The sequence below is a fragment of the Mizuhopecten yessoensis genome, unplaced genomic scaffold, assembly GCF_002113885.1.
Source record: "Mizuhopecten yessoensis strain PY_sf001 unplaced genomic scaffold, ASM211388v2 scaffold7725, whole genome shotgun sequence".
Classification (NCBI taxonomy): Eukaryota; Metazoa; Mollusca; class Bivalvia; order Pectinida; family Pectinidae; genus Mizuhopecten; species Mizuhopecten yessoensis.
Window position 1 is genome coordinate 1,559,715 of NW_018407191.1, and position 20,250 is coordinate 1,579,964.

Genomic DNA, 20,250 nt, shown 5'->3' on the forward strand with positions numbered 1-20,250 from the left:
TAAACAATGCACACAAGTCATAGAACTCAATTAGGCTAATGACAGAGAACAATGGGAGCTGTCACGAGCGGCCTGGTTACGTTGGTAGGAGTGGAGTAACGTCCGTCTGCTCAGGTAAGACTTCTGATGCTGTTGACAGCTTACAATCAATCTTACAGGCATATGGGCCTGGCTAAGTGATGAAGGCCTGGCTAAGTGATGAAGGCCTGGCTAAGTGATATAGGCCAGGCTAAGTGATGAAGGCCTGGCTAAGTGATGAAGGCCTGGCTAAGTGATGAGTATAGAAGGAATTTGGAGTGTCCACAGAATCATTTTGTTTTCAAACACTATCAGTATCGGGCATAACATTTACTCCTTCCTTCTTTCAAAATGTATCCCCTTAAACTGCAATAAATTTCAAAATATTATGCTAATTTACAATGTTTTGTACTCCTCTTTGGACTCACTTGGAGCACTGTTTTATAAGAACTCTATAAAAAGGTTAATTTTATACATTTGTACATTGTATGCACTCACTATTGGGTATTCAATGTTTTCAATTCAAAATGTCCTTATCTTCAAGTAATAACATTTTGCATATCAGTCACAGGTAATTAATATTGATATTATTATTTCGACTGACAGCTGAAATCATCAGATGCATCTGTATTCAATTTTAACGGTATCTTTAACATCAAAATGGCTCTTGTAAATAAATTTACATTTCAACTTTTTCTATTCCATATATATAAATGCACTAGAGCCTAGAAAATCCATGACCAGTCGTGAATCATAATCCTGTCATCTTTTTTGGAGAGAAGACAGATTTTCCTTTTTCTCTTCAAAGGCCCCAATAAAGCAGCATTTTCCTAATCATGCCTCTTTATGTCAGAACTCTGTTTCCCTAGACCTTCCCCAGGTAAGTACACTAGATATTATCAAATACCCATGTTTTTTTTCCAATTTTAGAAAAACATTGAATTCTCAATCATTCAGTTCCATATATATTTTGCAAAACAAAAATTGGCAAATTGAAAGATTTTTGTCAACTTTCTTTCCATAATTTTTGAGATTATATAGATAGTAAATATTTGTACAATGTATTGGATTTCAAAGTGACCTTTTCCCAAGTTTGAAGCATATTTACTAGGGCTACACCGATCCACGTATATAACTCACGATACGATATGTATTGTGGTATGATGCTTACGATGCAATAAATGCTGAATTAACTAATTAATTAAAGGTAACAACTTTAAAAAATGGACTGCTGTACTGAAAAATCTTCACAGAAAGTTAACAATACGCCAGGGCCTGAAAGTCTATCAGCTGGTATATGTATGAAAGCTAGCCACCTCAAGGTGGCCTCTATCTTGTAGCACGTCAGCTAGGATCGATCGAAAGCACTGATGACGACATACGATAAATACCATCCAATTATTTTAAGCAGGTATGTAACACCTTCAAATGAAATTCCTCCAAAATAAAAATTCCTGAACTAATATAAACATACAAAAAAAGACACAGAATCTGCAAGGTGCATAGAAGATGAATTATGCTGTTTAGCAGTGTATTTTGCTCTCGTTTGAGTAAATGTATAAAAGTTAACGGAAAATCGCATTACAACCTCTAGCCTCAACACAAACATGATAAACCTTTAGCTGCAGGTACACAATTAATGAGTAAAGAGCAATGAGGTGTTGTGATGTTCACACACCTGTGCTATTTGTTGTTACTCATATATACTAACGCTGTACATACGAATCTGGGTTATCTATGGAACACCGATAAAGTCCATGTCAGAAGTTAGTTTTCTACCTTCTGTTACAGAATGTTTTATACCTGGGTTTTGCTGTTTTGCAGTACAGCATTTTTTTCCATTAACTTATAATGCATGTACCTGTCAGTATGAATTAATGTCTTCAACGACCAAATCAAGACATACCTGCACTTTTTTTTGCAATGAATTAGATTGATGTTATTTCTCCAAATTTATGCACAAATCACTAGACAACAATATCGAGAACCATTATCTTCTTAAATGGCGTTCATAATGAAAATCCTGAATACAAATTAAATCAGACTTTAACTACAATTTCAAGCTTCAGACTAACTTTGACTCATTTAAAACATCCCTCCCCTACGTAAATCAGACAAATAGATATTGATAAAAGTGATAATATTCAATTATCATCATTTCCGTCAAATAAGTTCTTTTTCAAAAGAGGCATTTTCCAGGTTTTTCATTTTTTTTCAATTTTCTTAAATTTTCACCATATCAGAGATACATTTGTAAATATATACTCTTATAACAAACCTGAAAGCAACAAATGATGAGCAAAATGCTTTAGGCCTGCTTTTCAATTTTGTCGGAACACAAAAATATGAATCTGGTGCATGCAAAACTCAAAAGAACAAATTTTATAGCGACTGAAGGATTCTAAAAAAAAAATCACTTCATTCTCACAACATAAACAAACATTCTTAATCCATCTTCAAACTTCCTTATTGAATGCTGGCTAATTAGAATTATCTTGTTTATCAGGCCTCTGTTTCAGGAACAATCTTTAACTTAAGGAACTTCCTTAACTGTAAGTTTTTCATAGGAAAGCACTATTGGAATTAAGGAAGATCTACAGTAATCTTAAGGAACATTTTCTCGTTAATTTAGGAGTGCTTTTATATGGAAGAATTTTTACCTAAGGAATTTCCTCAAGTTGAGGTAGTTGATGAAACTGGGGCCTGAACAAACAGAATTTTGGTGTTCAGTATAGCAACTTAAGTCTAAACTGACTTAACTCATTTACCCCTGAAGACACATTTGAACTCTTCCAATTCAAAGGAAGGAATAGTTCATTATGAAATTGCAAGGGTGAATGAGTTAATAGGTTCCATGGAGGAAACTTCAGGAATTGTTACTTACCTCTAAAACAGGGCCTGCACCTAGTATAGTCTGCTCCACCCCACTGCCATGTGTCCCCTTCTGGCTGAGGGCTGTCAGATGATGTAGCAGTAGGTTGGTACTCTCAGTCTTTCCAGACCCAGACTCACCAGAAATTACTATGCACTGATTTTTCTTTGTCCTCAACATGGTGTAGAATGCTGCATCGGCTATTGCGAATATATGTGGGGGTAGTTCTCCTAAACGTTTATTTTGATACAATTTCACGTATTTCGGGTTGTAAATGGGAAAGAACTTGAATGGATTAACAGCAATAAGTATAGACCCAACATATGTATATATATTTGAGTTGTGATATCTCGACTTAATGTTGTCTAGAAGTGTCCGTTCGTTCAGATCTGGTAAGTTACATAGATCGGGGTATTCTTTGTTGTTCGTGGGTGACTGTAAGAAACTAGTGAGGAAGGTATCCGCAGGACTTGTGATGTCATGGTAATCCTGCCAGGAGGAAGTTCTACTGTGGTTATCCGGGTCTTTTTTCCGCAGGTAGAACCTATATCCGGTTAGTCCAGTACCCCGTTCCATTTCTGCGTTAATGATTTTTGGCCACAAGAGCTGAATACGTACAGGGTTTTCCGACGGCTCGAGACGTCTTTCTTTACACAACTGACCACCGGTTGACAAAACTTCGGCTAATTCAAAGTTATCTGAACTACCTAGTCGTAGTTTGTTTACAGCGACAGCGACAATCTCAAGCGCTGATGTTGTTTTCTCTGCCTCTATGGAGGTGAACTCGCATTCGTAAGTGAGTGACCCTGGATATATGCGTACCATGTACGTTTCCATGCTCATGCGTCGCACGATGTGCACACGCTGCTTCGACCTTGTTGGCAGTAGATCGGCCATGATTGCTGGTTCTAGATGGACCAAACAACCAGTGAAACAAAGACTTTTCTGATAAGATCACAAACCCTACAGACTCTCAGTGTCCGTGTACCTATCACCATGGCGATAAGACTCCTCCAGTCTGTCCATCTTGATTTGCCCTATAAACTGCAGCATCTGAAAGCATGATAAAGAGGAGTTATTAATACAACCTTAATGTAGATCAGCGACATCTAGCCGTATAGACATGGTATACTTTAATCCATGATAGAATGCATAGGGATGTTAACAATCAAAGTACAAGCAGTAGAACTTTTGTTGTCTAATGGGACAGCCCAGCGGAAATCTTGAGGTGCAATAAAGGACATATCAAACCACAGGAACCTTAATTACCAGCAGTACTCCATACCAAATCAAGTAACTATTTACACCATTCTGATCACTTCCATTTATTTTTTATGGTATATATGTACTTGAACATATTCAGGTACGAATCTTTAATTCTTACATTTAAATGTTGGAGAGATTCCTATAGTTTCTTATAAAAAATAGATGTCTTGTACAGTAAACACATAGAGCAAAACATATTACGTTATCTCTGAAAAGAAAGCCTAGATATTTGATTTTGTGAACCAAAAACATATGTCTCCCCTGAATAGCCAATATGCTTTCCCCTTCTCTTGCAGAATTCATCAATTGTGCCTGAAGTCAAATAACTATGTATCTACACTTTTCTTAAATATATTTATGCTACTTGACAAACTGTCTACTACGAAATTATAAAATGCACAAATGAGTTAATGCAATTAACTAGTTATGACATGGATGGTCACAGTATACCCAAACAGTTTAAATGATTGCACAGATTTATTAGATCACCTGACCCTGAGGTAGAGGTCAAAGTCACAGTGACCTAATTATTATGACATTGCACTGAACATCATCTGTAAGTGATGCAGGCATACTGCAAATTCATCAAAACATCTATAACGGTTTGAAGTTACACAGTAAACTAAATGTTACTGAAAAGTTTAAATTATTTGACCTTTGACCTTGAGATAAAGGTCACAGTGACCTATAGACAGTGCACTGCACATCATGGTCTATTGGTGATACAGATATGCTGTAAGTTTCTTCATATCTTCAATGGTTTGCAAGTTACAGCCTGGACAAGATGTTCCTGAAAACTATGCATTTATATGACCTTTGAGTTTGAGGTCAAGGTCACCATGACCTAATCACAGTGCACTGCACATAGTGTACGTGTTCACAACACAGGTATACTGTTAGATTATAGTCCAAGGCATCTTTACCGTTTAAAGTTACGGACCTGACTGGACTGGACTAGATATTGCTGAAATGCATGCACTTATCAAACTTTGACCTTACATGTAGTTCAAAGTCACAGTGACCTAGTGACAGTGCATGCAGTGAAAGACATTGTAGAGGGTGTGTCACAAGTAACCTGCAAATTCCTTACGTAAGGACTCCAACACATGTCTATCAACAAATCAGGATCAGTGTTTCAACCTTCAGACCTCACATACAGCCAACATGTACATACAAGGGCCCTCAGGATGGAAAATTTACACCTGACAATGAGTTTGTTGCCCATTGTAAACAACCATGACAGTAAAATACAGTTTAAGCAGTGAACTCTTCCAATATATGACTACATATACACACACAAACTGAAATATTGAAAACACAGCACACCTTCTTACAGCCATCCTAAAGACTACACTAGTTTACTTCCTCTACAATCCCGGTGACTACTGTACATATTACCATAATATACTTCATACTGATATAAACACAGACATTGCCTACCAGACATAACAGATCTCCCAGTGTTACCCACATGTCACTACAGCATGGGGATAAGTTCACAGTCTTACATACCTAATATTCAGTGTATAACCAGAAGTATTAGACTTGGTTGAATACACATCAACTGTTTACATACCAAGTTTTGCTTCCTCGTATACGTAGAAGCATGTTCTACTTATTTACATTAGTATATATACAAACAGTCAAATCTGTATTAAGAGACTTAGAGGAAGGAAAGGCTCAAAAAATGGTATTGGGCAGAGGTCGCTATAAATTACCCAACCTGAATTATAACCACAATATGCTATTTAACTCATCCACCCCTGAAATTTCATAGTGAACTATTCCAACCTTTGAATTGGAAGAGTTCAAATGTGTCCTCAGGGGTAAATGAGTTAACAATCACCTTGATGCATGACCTTGTAAGTTGGCTTAGACTACATTATTATACATTGTATCAGGAAAAAATCCTATTACAATTTTACCTAAAAAGTCATGTATTTTATCATTTTTTTTATATAAAGTACCTGTACATGTTATATACCCCCTCCTCCTCTACACCACAAGACACCCCCCCCCCCCCCCCACACACACACAACATCTTATAGGTTATAATGCCCAATGGGATGCCCTGACATTCTCCCACCCTCTCGAGGGATTCCGAACCCCCTTTTCTATGATCAGAGATACCTAACCGATATTTTCACAACAATCTAGACATTCAACGCCCTTTACACATTAAATGCCAAAACTAATGGATACAGATTATGAAATAGCTCTACAAAACAGCCTATTTATATCTCAGCAATACCACACAGAGATAAACAAATATCTCTATCATATGATGGTGATTGGAAATTAATTTATTTGGAACATTTCAAGTGCTATATTTTACACATATCAACTGAAAACGAGCGCTCTGGAATTGCAATAGAGAATTTTATTGCAGTGCATATTATTTTGTGATTAGGGTATGAATTATCGGCCAAGTAATCACACACCCTTACAAACACTTGTGTGTCCTTACTTCGACATAAAACAGAAGATACAGTTAGTGACGTCTATCATAACAACCATTTAACAAATAAACTCCCCTTCACTTATCGGAAATTTCAGGAATCGGAAGATTTCCTCCGATTAATAATATATATGCCCCAATCTTGAGTTAGCCTTAATATAAGAAAGAATCCTACAAATCGCCATCAATGTCAATGTGTGCATGTATACAGAACATATACATGTAATACCATTATACATTGTATATAGTACCAGCTGAGTGTTATAGAAAGTTACGCCTTCTTTTGAATAGAGAAAATTTAACAGGCTAGGTTTGAATTATATAGTGAATCACATGTCTAATACTTGTAACACAATCAGTAAGTAAAGCTAGCTTCAATATAGTAAATAAACACTTGCAGCCAATTATTTCACCTGGCATTTTTCTTATTTATTTGCGATTATTCGTCATATTGGGTAAAAACTTGTCCAAACCCCATTTGGGATTAGCCAATACATTTTAAAGGAAGGGGAAGCATAGCACTCACATATACACAACACAATTTTTAAGAAAGTTTAAACATTATTGGTAAGTTACAATTTGTTTGAAATTCTTCAAGCTCAAGATATAGTTTTGTTGACCTGTATGATTTGAATATCCCCAAAAAATACTTAACACTTTTTTCTGTACCTTTTTTTACAATAGTACTCTGCTAAAAGTTGTTTTACAAATCTTCTGCAGTTGCAAAGAGAAATTCCCAACATTTTGACAGGCAGACAACAGGTAAACAACAATGTATACATACGTTGTCAATGAAAACAGAAAGCTTGAAATCAACACCTTTTTGAATGATACCACCTGGCCCGACTACTTTGTCAAGGATCGATACCCAGGAACGTGTTGTAGACAGAATTGTATAATAATGATAATTTTCCAGTCTCTTAACCAATGTTTTCGTTGATTTCCCCCCCCTCCCCCCACCCNCATTATAAATTGCAGGAATGTCAGTCATCAGATCTCAAATAATCTACCTATCTAGATATTTTGTATACATGAGTTCCTGGGTAATACCCAGTGTCACAAACATGACTAACAGAAATCTGTCCAATACTGTTGACAACCAATGTTTATTCCCGAGTCCTATATATGTTGCCAGTATTTACATAGCAAGCTTGCTTACCTCAATAGTTAAATACTTAATCAACGGTGCCAGGCCACAGGAAGAGATAGTTGTGGCGGAAGACCTTGACAGATGGCTTATTAAATACAACCTTGCCTAGTATCGTAGCCAAAGCTGGCATTTATATTTGATATCAGAACTCTACAGTAGAAAGTGGAGATTTCATATTTTACATTTATAAAGATTGTTATCTGGGGACCATATAAGACTGCTTCAGAAACCAGTTACATACAGGTGTCACAACATTTTTGTCTTGTAAAATGATAAAAGTGTTTTTTCTAAGAGACATGTTATTTTTACATGTCATACTTCAGTATTTGTATACCTAGTGTCCCAGATTTTAGTCATGGTATTATGCTCTTTCTCGTGACTTCAAAACCCCCTGCTTGAATTTCCTAACTTGAGCCTGTGGGTAGTTTTACACAACACTTCCTAAATTTTGAAAAGGAAAAAAAAATGCAGTTCTAAGCAAATGAGCAGGAAGATCACAGGATCAAGTTCAGAAATACTACCCTCTACATAGCTGTACAATTTAGCACCAGTACAATGAGGAAGTTATCTTTGATTTACAAAAGACTCAAGTGTCCTTCCAAAGGGAGTGATGTCAGCTTAATCAGTTACGGATCCGGATCCTGTACCACTGCCAAAAACTGTGATTAGCTATGCATATAAGAAACAGCGTTTCCTGACACGATAATTATAGCTTTAATTTGATAATTCATTTATGTAAAGAAAACCATTACTTTACTTTTATGAAAATTAATTTAAAGAGGAATTAAAAGTTTAACAAAATATGATCAACAGCAGTGTTCTGATTGAAAAATTTAGCAGGCCTAAACCTCAATTAGAACCCTGAATCTTAAGACTGCTTTAATTTTACTCTCACATGAGCTAACTCTAGTCAACAGAAGGATCCTGGCCCCATTGAATTGCACTACAGTTAAATTCAAAATTAGTCGAGGGAAGGTAATTGCAGTGGCAGATCCACAGGGATTTTTTGGGCTTTAAGAAACCCTCCCACCATCAAAAATCATGTATTTTCATTATTTTCCTCAATTTTCCCCCCATATGGACCCCCCCCCCACAGATAGGTCTCTGGGTCCGCCTATGTAATTGTTTATATAAATAAAATCTTAGTGTAATTCTCTTTTGTTTTGCCTGCAGTGGGATAGATGGGATTCTTAAAGCCCTTTCACCACTGTAGACCATAATGGACTCATATCCATATCAATACATGGTAGAGTCTACTAAAGTTACATAGTGGTGAAAGGGTTAATTCTGCAAGAGATAGGATGTGCTCCAACATTTCAGGGCCACTCTGAATTCCATTTACACACTCCGAAAGATTCTACTTTTTTTGTTTAATTTGGAAAGCTTTAAGTTCAAGGAGGCCTGTTCATTGAATGACATTGATGTTAAGTCTGTGGCTAGTATAGATATGTTTTTTTTTATCTATGGTTTTTTCCTACTAACACTGTTGAGGATATATTTAATGTATTTTTAACAAACAGCGTAAAAGTTACAGCTGTCTGATCATTACAAGATACTGCAATTATAAACAGCATGTTAAATTTTAGTGAAAAAATGTTTTAAGAATAAAAAAGAAGAAAGTTATCTAGAATCACCTTTACCAATTTGATGAAATCACCTGAAAAAGCATAGGTGTCAACCTGTAACCTTTGAGCTATTCAACCCGATTCAGTTTGACGAAAATATGACACGATGGACGTCGGGCAGACAGACAGACGGATGGATGAACACACAAATGAAATGCCATGATACAATTAATGCACAACGCTGTCTCACCAAGTTAGATATATAAACAAAGCTTCGATACACAAAATCCTTTTATTTTTCACATCACCATAAATTACAGATTTTCCCCGAGAATCGATAAACAGACAACGACCAAAGCCCGACACGAAACTCCCTCGAGTCACCTGAATACATCTGTACAGGTATACAAACCAGGTATTGCTATCACGGCGTGGGCTCAGGTATTCATCTAATCTACAAACATCGTAATCAGTATCAGTGCGACATGTCAATTCGTGATGATATAATAGCTGGAAAACACAATGATGTGATCAGTCCGTGTCCATCCCCGTCAGTGCCTATTAATAGCATGGCTGTTTCTGTCTTTCAAATCCCTATATATATATATATATATATACACTGTATATATATGTACTTGACATAATCATGTTTCCTTAATTGACAAAACATTCTTACATATAACCATGGAATAAGATTGCTATCTAAGTTTGTAATATAACATGTATATACCTGCTAAAATCATTTCTTTGTTACTCAGACATAAATATCAACTGATTTTTTTTTAAATTGAATAAAATCAGTTTAATGCAGTTTAACAATGTTTAACAGTTTTGTTTGTCCTTATTTAAAACAGTACATGTGCAGGACAGGGTAATACCCCAAGCAAACATTTTTTTTTCAAAAACAAATTTACAGTAATTAATGAATCTTACCAACTGCTAGCTGAATCATTCTAAGAATCTTAAAAGAGGCTTAATATTTCTTCACTCTAAAGGTAGCTACTGGTCATACATTTGTGTGGTAATTCATGACCCTAGAGTTTCTAAAATTTCTCAAGATTTTAAATGCTTTTTACCCTTTAAGAGCCTCAGTTGAACTTTGTCCTATAAGAGGCTTAATATTTCTTCTATCTAAAGGTAGCTGCTGGTCATACATTTGTGTGATAATTCATGACCCTAGAGTTTCAAAAATTTCACAAGATATGAAATGCTTTTTTCCTCTTTATAGCCTACATATACATATGTAGGTTGAACTTTGGCCTTGGCCAGTTTTCAAAGATGACCTTTGACTTCGACCTCAACATGTAAGAAAAAGATGTCTACGCGCGCCTATGATTGTTCTTCGATGCTTCAGATTTTGGACAACTTGGCCCAGAATAACAAGTTTCACTTCTCTGTTAGCCTGCGACTTTGGACAACAGAGTACAGGCCCAGAAAACCAAATGCAAGGTTCAAATTTTGCTATAATTAGTAGACAAATAGAATCTATGTGCAAACTAAAGAAAATCAAGGAAAACCCTGTAACCAATTAATACTAACCATGGACCTGATTTTCAAGCAAATGTAATATATATATCTGAATGCAAAGTCTCAAAATTGTTTTTTAAATAAATCATAGAAAAAATATTATCTATACTGAATCAAACAGTATGTATGGAACTAGGAATGAGTTTGAAATTCAACAAATAAGAAAACAAACCAAAAATTGAAAAATTCAGAGTCTGTTTTAGTTTGTGTCAGGTCTACAAGAACTTGGTCAGGTCCAGCTCCAGATCTACATGTATGCAATTTGAAATTTGCAACAAATTCCAGACCTAGCCCGAAGGTGTTCCATAATTATAAGATTTACACACTCTAGTATTAGTATGTACAGAGAATACAATACAGAACCAGAGTACCATATGCCCTATAACTGACTGGTGTACTTTTGCATCATTTTCAGGTCTGGCATAATTTCCTAGACTGAAGAACAGACTAACAGCAACACGATACAGCTACATTGGCATGGTCAATAAATGTGTCCTCAGGCATGAAACACCTCTAAATGGCCTAACATGTACATATACACCAAACCACTCCCTAGCCATGTACATACACCCCTCGTATAACCAGAGAGGTTTTTTCTTATTGTGAGATCATAAGTTAACAGCTGGCCATGCAGCTACGTAAACTAAGTAGGATTGCTACTCAAAACAAATACAATGTATTAATAATTGTGTCAGTAAGTGAAATATCAAAGCTCTAGACCTCAGGATTCTTTAGATATATCCTTGTTTGAAGTATTTTACACATCTGATCACTAGCCTTAAAAGAAGGTCAAGGTCATTATATGAGAAAACTTTACAGTACTCCACACAAGGTACAATGTACCTACTGGCCAAATATCATTACTCTGTCATATGGAACTTAAGAAAGCATTTCACCTGTTACAGCTATATGTTGAACTTTGAACCTTACTAGAGCTTTAAGTTGACATTTGACCTCAAAAAACAATAGCTAAGAAAAATAGGTGTGAGAACAAACAAGCTGCTCCATTCAAATCCCATGAAAATCAAATTATAGCCTTGTTTATGTGTTTCGACTCAAAAGGCAAGCCATCATCTGAGCAACACCACACTATAATATAATGTCACTGATATGCATGTACACAACAAAATGTATGACATATCATAGTGTATAAGGTACACATACATTTTACATTGTGGTCTAGGCCTGGACTAGGCATGGACATTGGACGACAGAGATGATGGAAATATTGCTATAGTTGTGCAGATACAGGCACTACGTACAAATAATACCAATGTACATGTAGCGAGAGTTGACTTGACATGTACGATATGTTAGAAGAAGATATTCACTGCTGACCTACATAACACCCCAAATATCATGACTCTAGACCTCTGCTTCTTCAGATGTTGTTTTTGAGTTTCTAACATATTTGACCCCTTTGACCTTGAAAGTAGGTCGAGGTCATGATCATCTACATGTATATTGGCCACATGTCAAGACTCAAAGTCTTTCAGTTTTCAAGAAGGTGTTCTTCACAAAAGAAATAAAGTTGACAGCAATGGATGGACAATTAATAGACATTGTACTAAGGATTAACCCTTTCACCAATGTAGACCATAATGGACTCGTCCAGATCAATGCATGGTTGAGTCTACTCAAGTTATATGGGGATGAAAGGGTTAATATCTTCCTTCAGAAAGTCTCTGGTTGAATTACTGTATTTATCCAGCAATATAAGTCCATGTCTAGTAATAAGCCCATCAATTTCTATTTCAGTTCAGTCAGAAATTCTATAATGCTTATTACTGTCCTGTAATAAGCCCACTTCCCAAGTCAGAGATTATGTGTTGGCACCCTGGGCTTATTGCAGGATAAATATGGAAATCTGGAGTATACATATATCCAGTGTACATTTGATGGACCAGGACAACATACAAGGTTGAAACAATGTATGTGTTCAGACTTCATTAATATTTTACACTAACATTTTTAAAATCAATAATTTACAATTTCCAAATCAATTGACCTTATATAATATATATATATGTCCGGAAAGGGGGGGGGGATAGAACATATTCACAATCATAATGTACAACAGCTAAGCTCAAAAGTTGACAGCGTAAAATTGTACTACAGTGATATTGTATCTCTGTAAAAGAATGTCTACCTCAATTTCATATCTGTTAAACATCATAAATATCCTATTCAAATAAACTGTAAATTTGATCTGTGCAGAAGTAGGCCAATCTGGTTCCACAGAGAAAATGTGTGGGTGACAGCCATGTTATACAAGATCCAGCAGGCTGTACCAGGCCAAACATGGCCACAATTACCACCACACTCCATCAATCAATAGCTCATAGGAGCAGACCTTGTGTGCAGAGCATGGCATCAGTCCACCAATCCAGAACACAGCATCCTCATCCCAAGCTCAAATTGCTGTATCCCATGTTTTCCATCAATTTTTTCTGACAGTAATTGTAATTCACCCAGAGCCAGGTATGTCACTGTCATTACTAGTTTCCATCAGAAAATATTGAATGCCCCCCCCCCCCCTCCCCCCACACACTCTTACATCAGATTGTACTAAGAAGGTATGTCAACATAAGCACATGTACACACAAGTACACCTACATTACATATTAAAGGAGATTGAATTCTACATCAGAACATCACAGACAGTGCCCCATAAACAAGTACTGTAGATGCGTGTAAGTGCTGGCATAATTAATAGTAGTTGAACACAAGAAAACGTCCAACACAGAAAGTAAATAGCACTTAATTAAGTAACGCGTTCAATTCAAACAGAGCTGACATCTAAATAAGTCACTTACATGTACTTGGCACATTCTGAATAAAGAACGAAGTATAAATATAAATCATCAAAGACATATAAATTTCCATATTTCCCCCTCCCAGGTTTCCCAACAGTATTTTTAATCTGAATAACACAGTACCGTGTACAGTTATGTCTTGTCTCGGGATACACAAACATAAAACTTTAAAAATATACATATACAATATACAGCTTATTACAACTTAGGCTAAATTAAAAAAAAAATACTGTGTTGTCACTAATAACCTTATACCGACCCTAGATTTTTGTGCCTAAGCTAGTTTTTATTGGCATTTAGTGCTATGCTTTGTTAAAGTCAGAACTCCTACTCTATATAAGCAGAGTAAAAATATTTTCCAAAATAAAAAAAAAAATACCTACCTACCTACCCTATTGTTTCTGTGGATGATAGCAGAAACATAAGTAATTTGTGTTGGCCTTACATGTATCTACATGAAAATAACATTTGTTAGCACTTCTACTGAACTACAATAGTATGAATGGGCTTATTACCAGGCATGGGCTTATTGGTGGATAAATCTGGATAAATTCACTAAGTGCAATGTGATCAATGGACTAGAAAGTTGTACAACTTTTAAAGGTCTTAGTGCATGGCTACGACATTCTGACATGGTTGATTCACCATACACACTAATCGCGATGATGTGTCTTGGTCTTTAATATTTACTACCTGAACAAATATATAAATTCAACAGAACCTATACAGGAGTATACGTAAAGGCTGAGTAAATACCTAAATCTTTACAGAGTGTGTGCCGACATAGGCCTTCAGCCAGGAAATTTAACTCATTCACCCCTGAAATTTCATAATGAACTATTCGAACCTTTGAATTGAAAGGGTTCAAGTGTGTCTTCAGGGGTGGATGAGTTTATGTCAGGTTGATTCACCTTCAGGCCCTCTAGATCACTGACTTTAAAACAATATGTCCACGCATATATTCAAATGTACATCAAACTTCTGAATATATATACCCACATTAAAATGTATAAACTCTCCATACTAAATATTTGTTCATTTTTTACAGTGGCTGGTTGCAATGATCCAATTGGTGCAAACTAACTAATCTGTCATAATACAGTGTGCATTACGGGCGAGACAGCTCAGTATATAAAAAGCAAATAGCGGTGTGTAAATTCTATTATCTGATAATGACGTTAATAAATCTATATTCATAAAACAAATATATATCCTGAAAATTATTTCGCTTTACATGTACAAGTGTACAGTATATATAATCTAACGTAATTTATGTAAATCCTGTCGGTATGATACACATTTTCTACACACATACAAAGGAGTGAATGAGTTGATGTACACATGCATGTCACTGATGTCCCAACATTAAAGTACACTGTGTCTGTATATATATCAAAATGACAAGATAATAACCAGTCCACTCTTTGACCACCAATCTTGTGTATAATATATATACATGTACAGTGGATACGAACCATACTATATACATATATATACTAAATGTAAACGCAGTAAAGGGAAAAAAATACATTCTACAGTGTATATTTGAAAGGTACTGACTAAAATGTAACCACACTGTACTAGTAATATGTAGGACACAGACACAAATGCATTGACAGTGTCTTACACCAACAAATGTCCTCAATCTCGAGGGCATTCAAGTAGCTCCTGTTCTTTGTAGTGTGTGTGTAGTGGAGTGTACATGGGTGTGGCCCCTGTCAGGATGCTCTGGACTCGACTGGGACTAATTACACCATCTGAAAATGATGTCCCCTGTTTTTGAAATGAGTAGTGTAGAAACCACACCCACATAACAGGGCTACCATAGCTAGAGAGACCAATTAACAAAAGTCTCCAGTAATTTTAAAATTCAAAAGTTTATCAAACTTTCAGGAGGACTTTGGTTGCTATGGGAATATCTGCCTTCAATGATGCAAATCTTCTAGACTCATTTGATCCTGGATTTCGATCCTCATCTAAATAAAGTTTGGCTACTTGAAATTTGTTATTTATTTTACAAAGGTAATATATTTTGTCTTTCCTATTTCATAGAAGGAAAGTTATTCTCAATGCACAGTAATTAAAGATCCGTTGTAAGCTTCAATGGTATCCAGTCTTAATCTGACTCTAAAAAATGAATTTCCCATATCATTCTGATAGATTGCATACACTTTAGGTCACCATTAATTTCAGCAAATAATGTTCCATGACAGCTTGGGTTTTGTTGAACATAATCATGGACTGCACCATTTTTGTGACAGAAGCTGTATAACTAATGAAACAATACAAAGTCCTGAATGGATTTTTTTTGGAACATATATCATCAAAACTCCCTGGGTGCCCTTAACAGAGCAGATGCCCTTCTTATTCAAATATTGTATTGATGTATGTAATTTATTGCATAACTGCAACTGATACCGGCCCTATACAATACATCTGAGATGCAAAAAAAAAATCCTTTTCTTTTAAATATTGAATTTAGGTAAGTACACATGTACTAAACTTCCCCATCAATGATCCAGTGGATTGCATGACAATCAATTATTTCATAATCAATACATTATACCTTAGTATACCTGTACAATCGATGGTACAGGTTTCATCTCCGGGACTTATATTATTACAATCTGTATCAATTACAAGTAAAAAAGTGTCATCACAAATTATGTTTCCCATCCTCCTCTTGATTAACTCATTTCTGTACAACAGAAAAAAATAACCTAGTAGTCAAATATAACGCAGGCACACGTCACAGACAAAATACTGTATCAAAATAGAATCTCTTTAGTGTGGTTTCTATGTTGTAGTAGTAAGTTATGTAATGTAGTTGTCCTTTATTGTAGCAGTTTGTGTATTGATTATTCGTAGCAGTTTGTTTGCATAGTTTTTGTATTGTAGCCGTTTTTGTATTGAAGTGGTTCAAGTATTGTATTAGCTTATATTTTTAGTTTGTTTATTGTAGCATTCTGCTTTCTCTGTATAACGTTATATGTGTGATACAATACACAACGTGTCTTCTACAATACACAGCCACCTGCTACAGCCAACCAAGTACAACAATGCAAGTCTTCCAATATAAATCGCCAGTAATTATGGTTCAATGTCAGTTCTTATATTGGCTTCAGACTGCATTCATGTGGGTATCAAATACCTTCTAAATAAAAAATAGTATGCATACATATACTGTAAAACCAACAACAGACACGATCCCTGTCAAACCAAAACAAACCCGTCTGACCAGGCACTAGTCAGGCCTACAAGACAAAATTGATGAAAATGACAGCTAGCGATATTTGGAAAGAGGTGACTACAATACAACAGAGATATACTTACTTAGCGTTAACAAAAAATTATCCATTTCACAATCACAATTATTGTATTCATCCTATCCCTTTGTCACATCCCGATAATTCTCAATCAGCAGACAGATCGGCAAGTGGTTGTCTACTAGGCCCTATTTAGAGCGCACAATTGGATTTCAATATTTACGAAAATGGGTATACTCCAATCACCTTTTTGTAACACCAAAATGTAGATAAATATCACATGACCAAATGGATGTATAAATCCTGAGTGTCAGTATGTATTCCGTCTGATCGTCACACCGTAGACGTCCATGTCTTCCCTTTTTCAGGATTACTCATCATGCAGTGAATTATTTACTGGCGTGTGATTGGTTAATTTTATTTCAACTTCCCATACCTATCACTGACTGTAAACTGTAAACCTTATTTATGGTTACAATACGGAAATGGACTCGGCACGTCGGCAATAGTGCTCGGGGATATATATGCTAAAGTCGAAAAATAATAATGTATTCACAAATGATTTATTTATATGCTTATATATAAAATAGAAAAAAAATACAGTCACAGCTTTTTTGTGATATAGTGAAGCATTAAAGTTATATGCCCTAACGTTACTAACCGGGGATAAAAATGAAATCGTGTAAACTGTGAAATAGGATCCGCATTTGAATAAATTATGAATTATACAAATTTCATGACATGCAGCCTGGTAGAGTAATTTCAAAACGAACAAAATCAATGTTACAAAGAAATAAGGCAAAATAATGAAACGCTATTTCATAAACATTTACTGTATATGTACACACATCTTTTTTTATAGTTATCAAAACCTATTGCTGGATTTGATGAAATAATGCACATGTCTAAAAATGACTCCTTGTGAGTGATAAATTACGTACCATTCAATCGATTGATACCAATTTGGTGTTTGGAATATACGATCGATCTCTTTTTTTACTCTGCGAGCCTTCTCTTTTTTCCCGGAGCCAGGCTAGCTTTATACAAATTTAGATTTTTATTACAATTGTAAAACAAACTTTTCAAAATTATAGACTTGTTGGCAAGGCTGGACACGGAATGAGGATGGAAGATAACCTGAGTACCTGGAGAAAATCCTTAACTTTATCTCATAGTTATAACTTATCGAAACTATTTAAATTGGATAAAAACACTGTTCAACCGAAAATAATAGATATATCATACAGCAAAATAGAAAAGCAAGATACAATCTACAAAGGCGAATTACCGGTTAAAAGAAGAATACCACAAAGTATGGTTGATAGGTGTAGCTGCATGGGGTGTTGTTCAAATGGTTGATAAGCATGTAGTTTCATGGAGTCTTGTTCAAATAGGTGATAAGCATGTAGTTTCGTGGAGTCTTGGTCAAATGGTTGATAATGATGTAGTTTCATGGAGTCTTGTTCAAATTGTTGATAAGCATGTAGTTTCATGGAGTCTTATTAAAATGGTTGATAATGATGCAGTTTCATGGAGTCTTGGTCAAATGATTGATAAGGATGTAGTTGCATGGAGTCTTGTTAAAATGGTTGATAAAGGTGCAGATACACGGAGTCTTGTTCAAATGGTTGATAATGATGTAGTTTCATGTAGTCTTGTTCAAATGGTTGATAAAGATGTAGTTGCATGGAGTCTTGTTCAAATGGTTGATAAAGATGCTGTTTCATGGAGTCTTCTTCAAATTGTTGATAAGCATGTAGTTTCATGGAGTCTTGTTCAAATGGTTGAAAAGCTTGCAGTTTCTTGGAGTCTTGTTCAAATGGTTGATAATGATGCAGTTTCATGGAGTCTTGTTCATATTGTTGATAAAGATGTAGTTTCATGGAGTCTTGTTCAAATGGTTGATAATGTTGTAGTTTCATGGTGTCTTGTTAAAAAGGTTGATAAGCATGTAGTTTCATGGAGTCTTGTTCAAATTGTTGATAAAGATGTAGTTTTATGGAGTCTTGTTCAAATGGTTGACAAGCATGTAGTTTCATGGAGTCTTGTTCAAATGATTGATAAACATGCAGTTTCATGGGGTCTTGTTGTCCTGTTCAAATGGTTGATAATGATGCAGTTTCATGGAGTCTTATTCAAATGGTTGATAAGCATGTAGTGTCATAGAGTCTTGTTAAAATGGTTGATAACTTTAGATCCAGCTACATGGAGTCTTGTTTAAATGGTTGATAAAGATTCAGCTACATGGAGTCTTGTTCAAAAGGTTGATAAAGATTCAGCTACATGGAGTCTTGTTAAAATGGTTGATAACTTTAGATCCAGCTACATGGAGCCTTGTTTAAATGGTTGATAAAGATTCAGCTACATGGTGTCTTGTTCAAATGGTTGATAAAGATCTAGTTACATGGAGTCTTGTTCAAATGGTTGATTAAGATCCAGCTACATGGAGTCTTGTTCAAATGGTTGTTAAAGATCCAGCTACATGGAGTCTTGTTCGAATGGTTGATAAAGATCCAGTTACATGGAGTCCTGTTCAAATGGTTGATAAAGATCCAACTACATGGAGTCTTGTTCAAATGGTTGATATAGATCCAGTTACATGGAGTCTTGTTCAAATGGTTGATATAGATCCAGTTACATGGAGTCTTGTTCAAATGGTTGATATAGATCCAGTTACATGGAGTCTTGTTCAAATGGTTGATATAGATCCAGTTACATGGAGTCTTGTTCAAATGGTTGATAAATATCCAGTTACATGGAGTCTTGTTCAAATGGTTGATTAGGTTCCAATTACATGGTGTCTTGTTCAAATGGTTGATAAAGATCTACTTGTTCAAATGGTTGATAAAGATGTAGTTTTATGGAGTCTTGTTCAAATGGTTGATAAGCATGTAGTTTCATGGAGTCTTGTTCAAATGGTTGATAGATATTCAGCTACATGGTGTCTTGTTCAAATGGTTGATAAAGATCCAGCTACACGGAGTCTTGTTCAAATGGTTGATTAAGATCCAGTTACATGGAGTCTTGTTCAAATGGTTGATAAAGATCCAACTACATGGAGTCTTGTTCAAATGGTTGATTAAGATCCAGCTACACGGAGTCTTGTTCAAATGGTTGATTAAGATCCAGTTACATGGCGTTTTGTTCAAATGGTTGATTAAGATACAGTTACATGGAGGATTGTTCAAATGGTTGATAAAGATCCAGTTATATGGAGTCTTGTTCAAATGGTTGATTAAGATCCAGTTACATGGAGTCTTGTTCAAATGGTTGATTAAGATCCAGCTACATGGAGTCTTGTTCAAATGGTTG

General features: G+C 35.5%; 1 protein-coding gene across 14 annotated transcripts in view; it reads right to left on the reverse strand.

Moving 5' to 3' along the window:
• Window positions 1-17,306, reverse strand: part of LOC110454216 (unconventional myosin-IXa-like) — a 125,167-nt gene extending 107,861 nt beyond the window's left edge. For 13 of the 14 annotated variants that reach the window (XM_021503620.1, XM_021503618.1, XM_021503616.1 and 10 more), the window contains exons 1-2: window positions 17,006-17,306; window positions 2,903-3,943 (exon numbers count right to left, since the gene is read on the reverse strand). In XM_021503620.1, the coding sequence (XP_021359295.1) occupies window positions 2,903-3,787 (885 nt within the window). In that variant the 5' untranslated portion in view covers window positions 3,788-3,943; window positions 17,006-17,306. The remainder of the gene's footprint in view (window positions 1-2,902; window positions 3,944-17,005) is intronic. The other variant, XM_021503611.1, reaches the window with a different exon arrangement.
• Window positions 17,307-20,250: the final 2,944 nt, after the last annotated feature.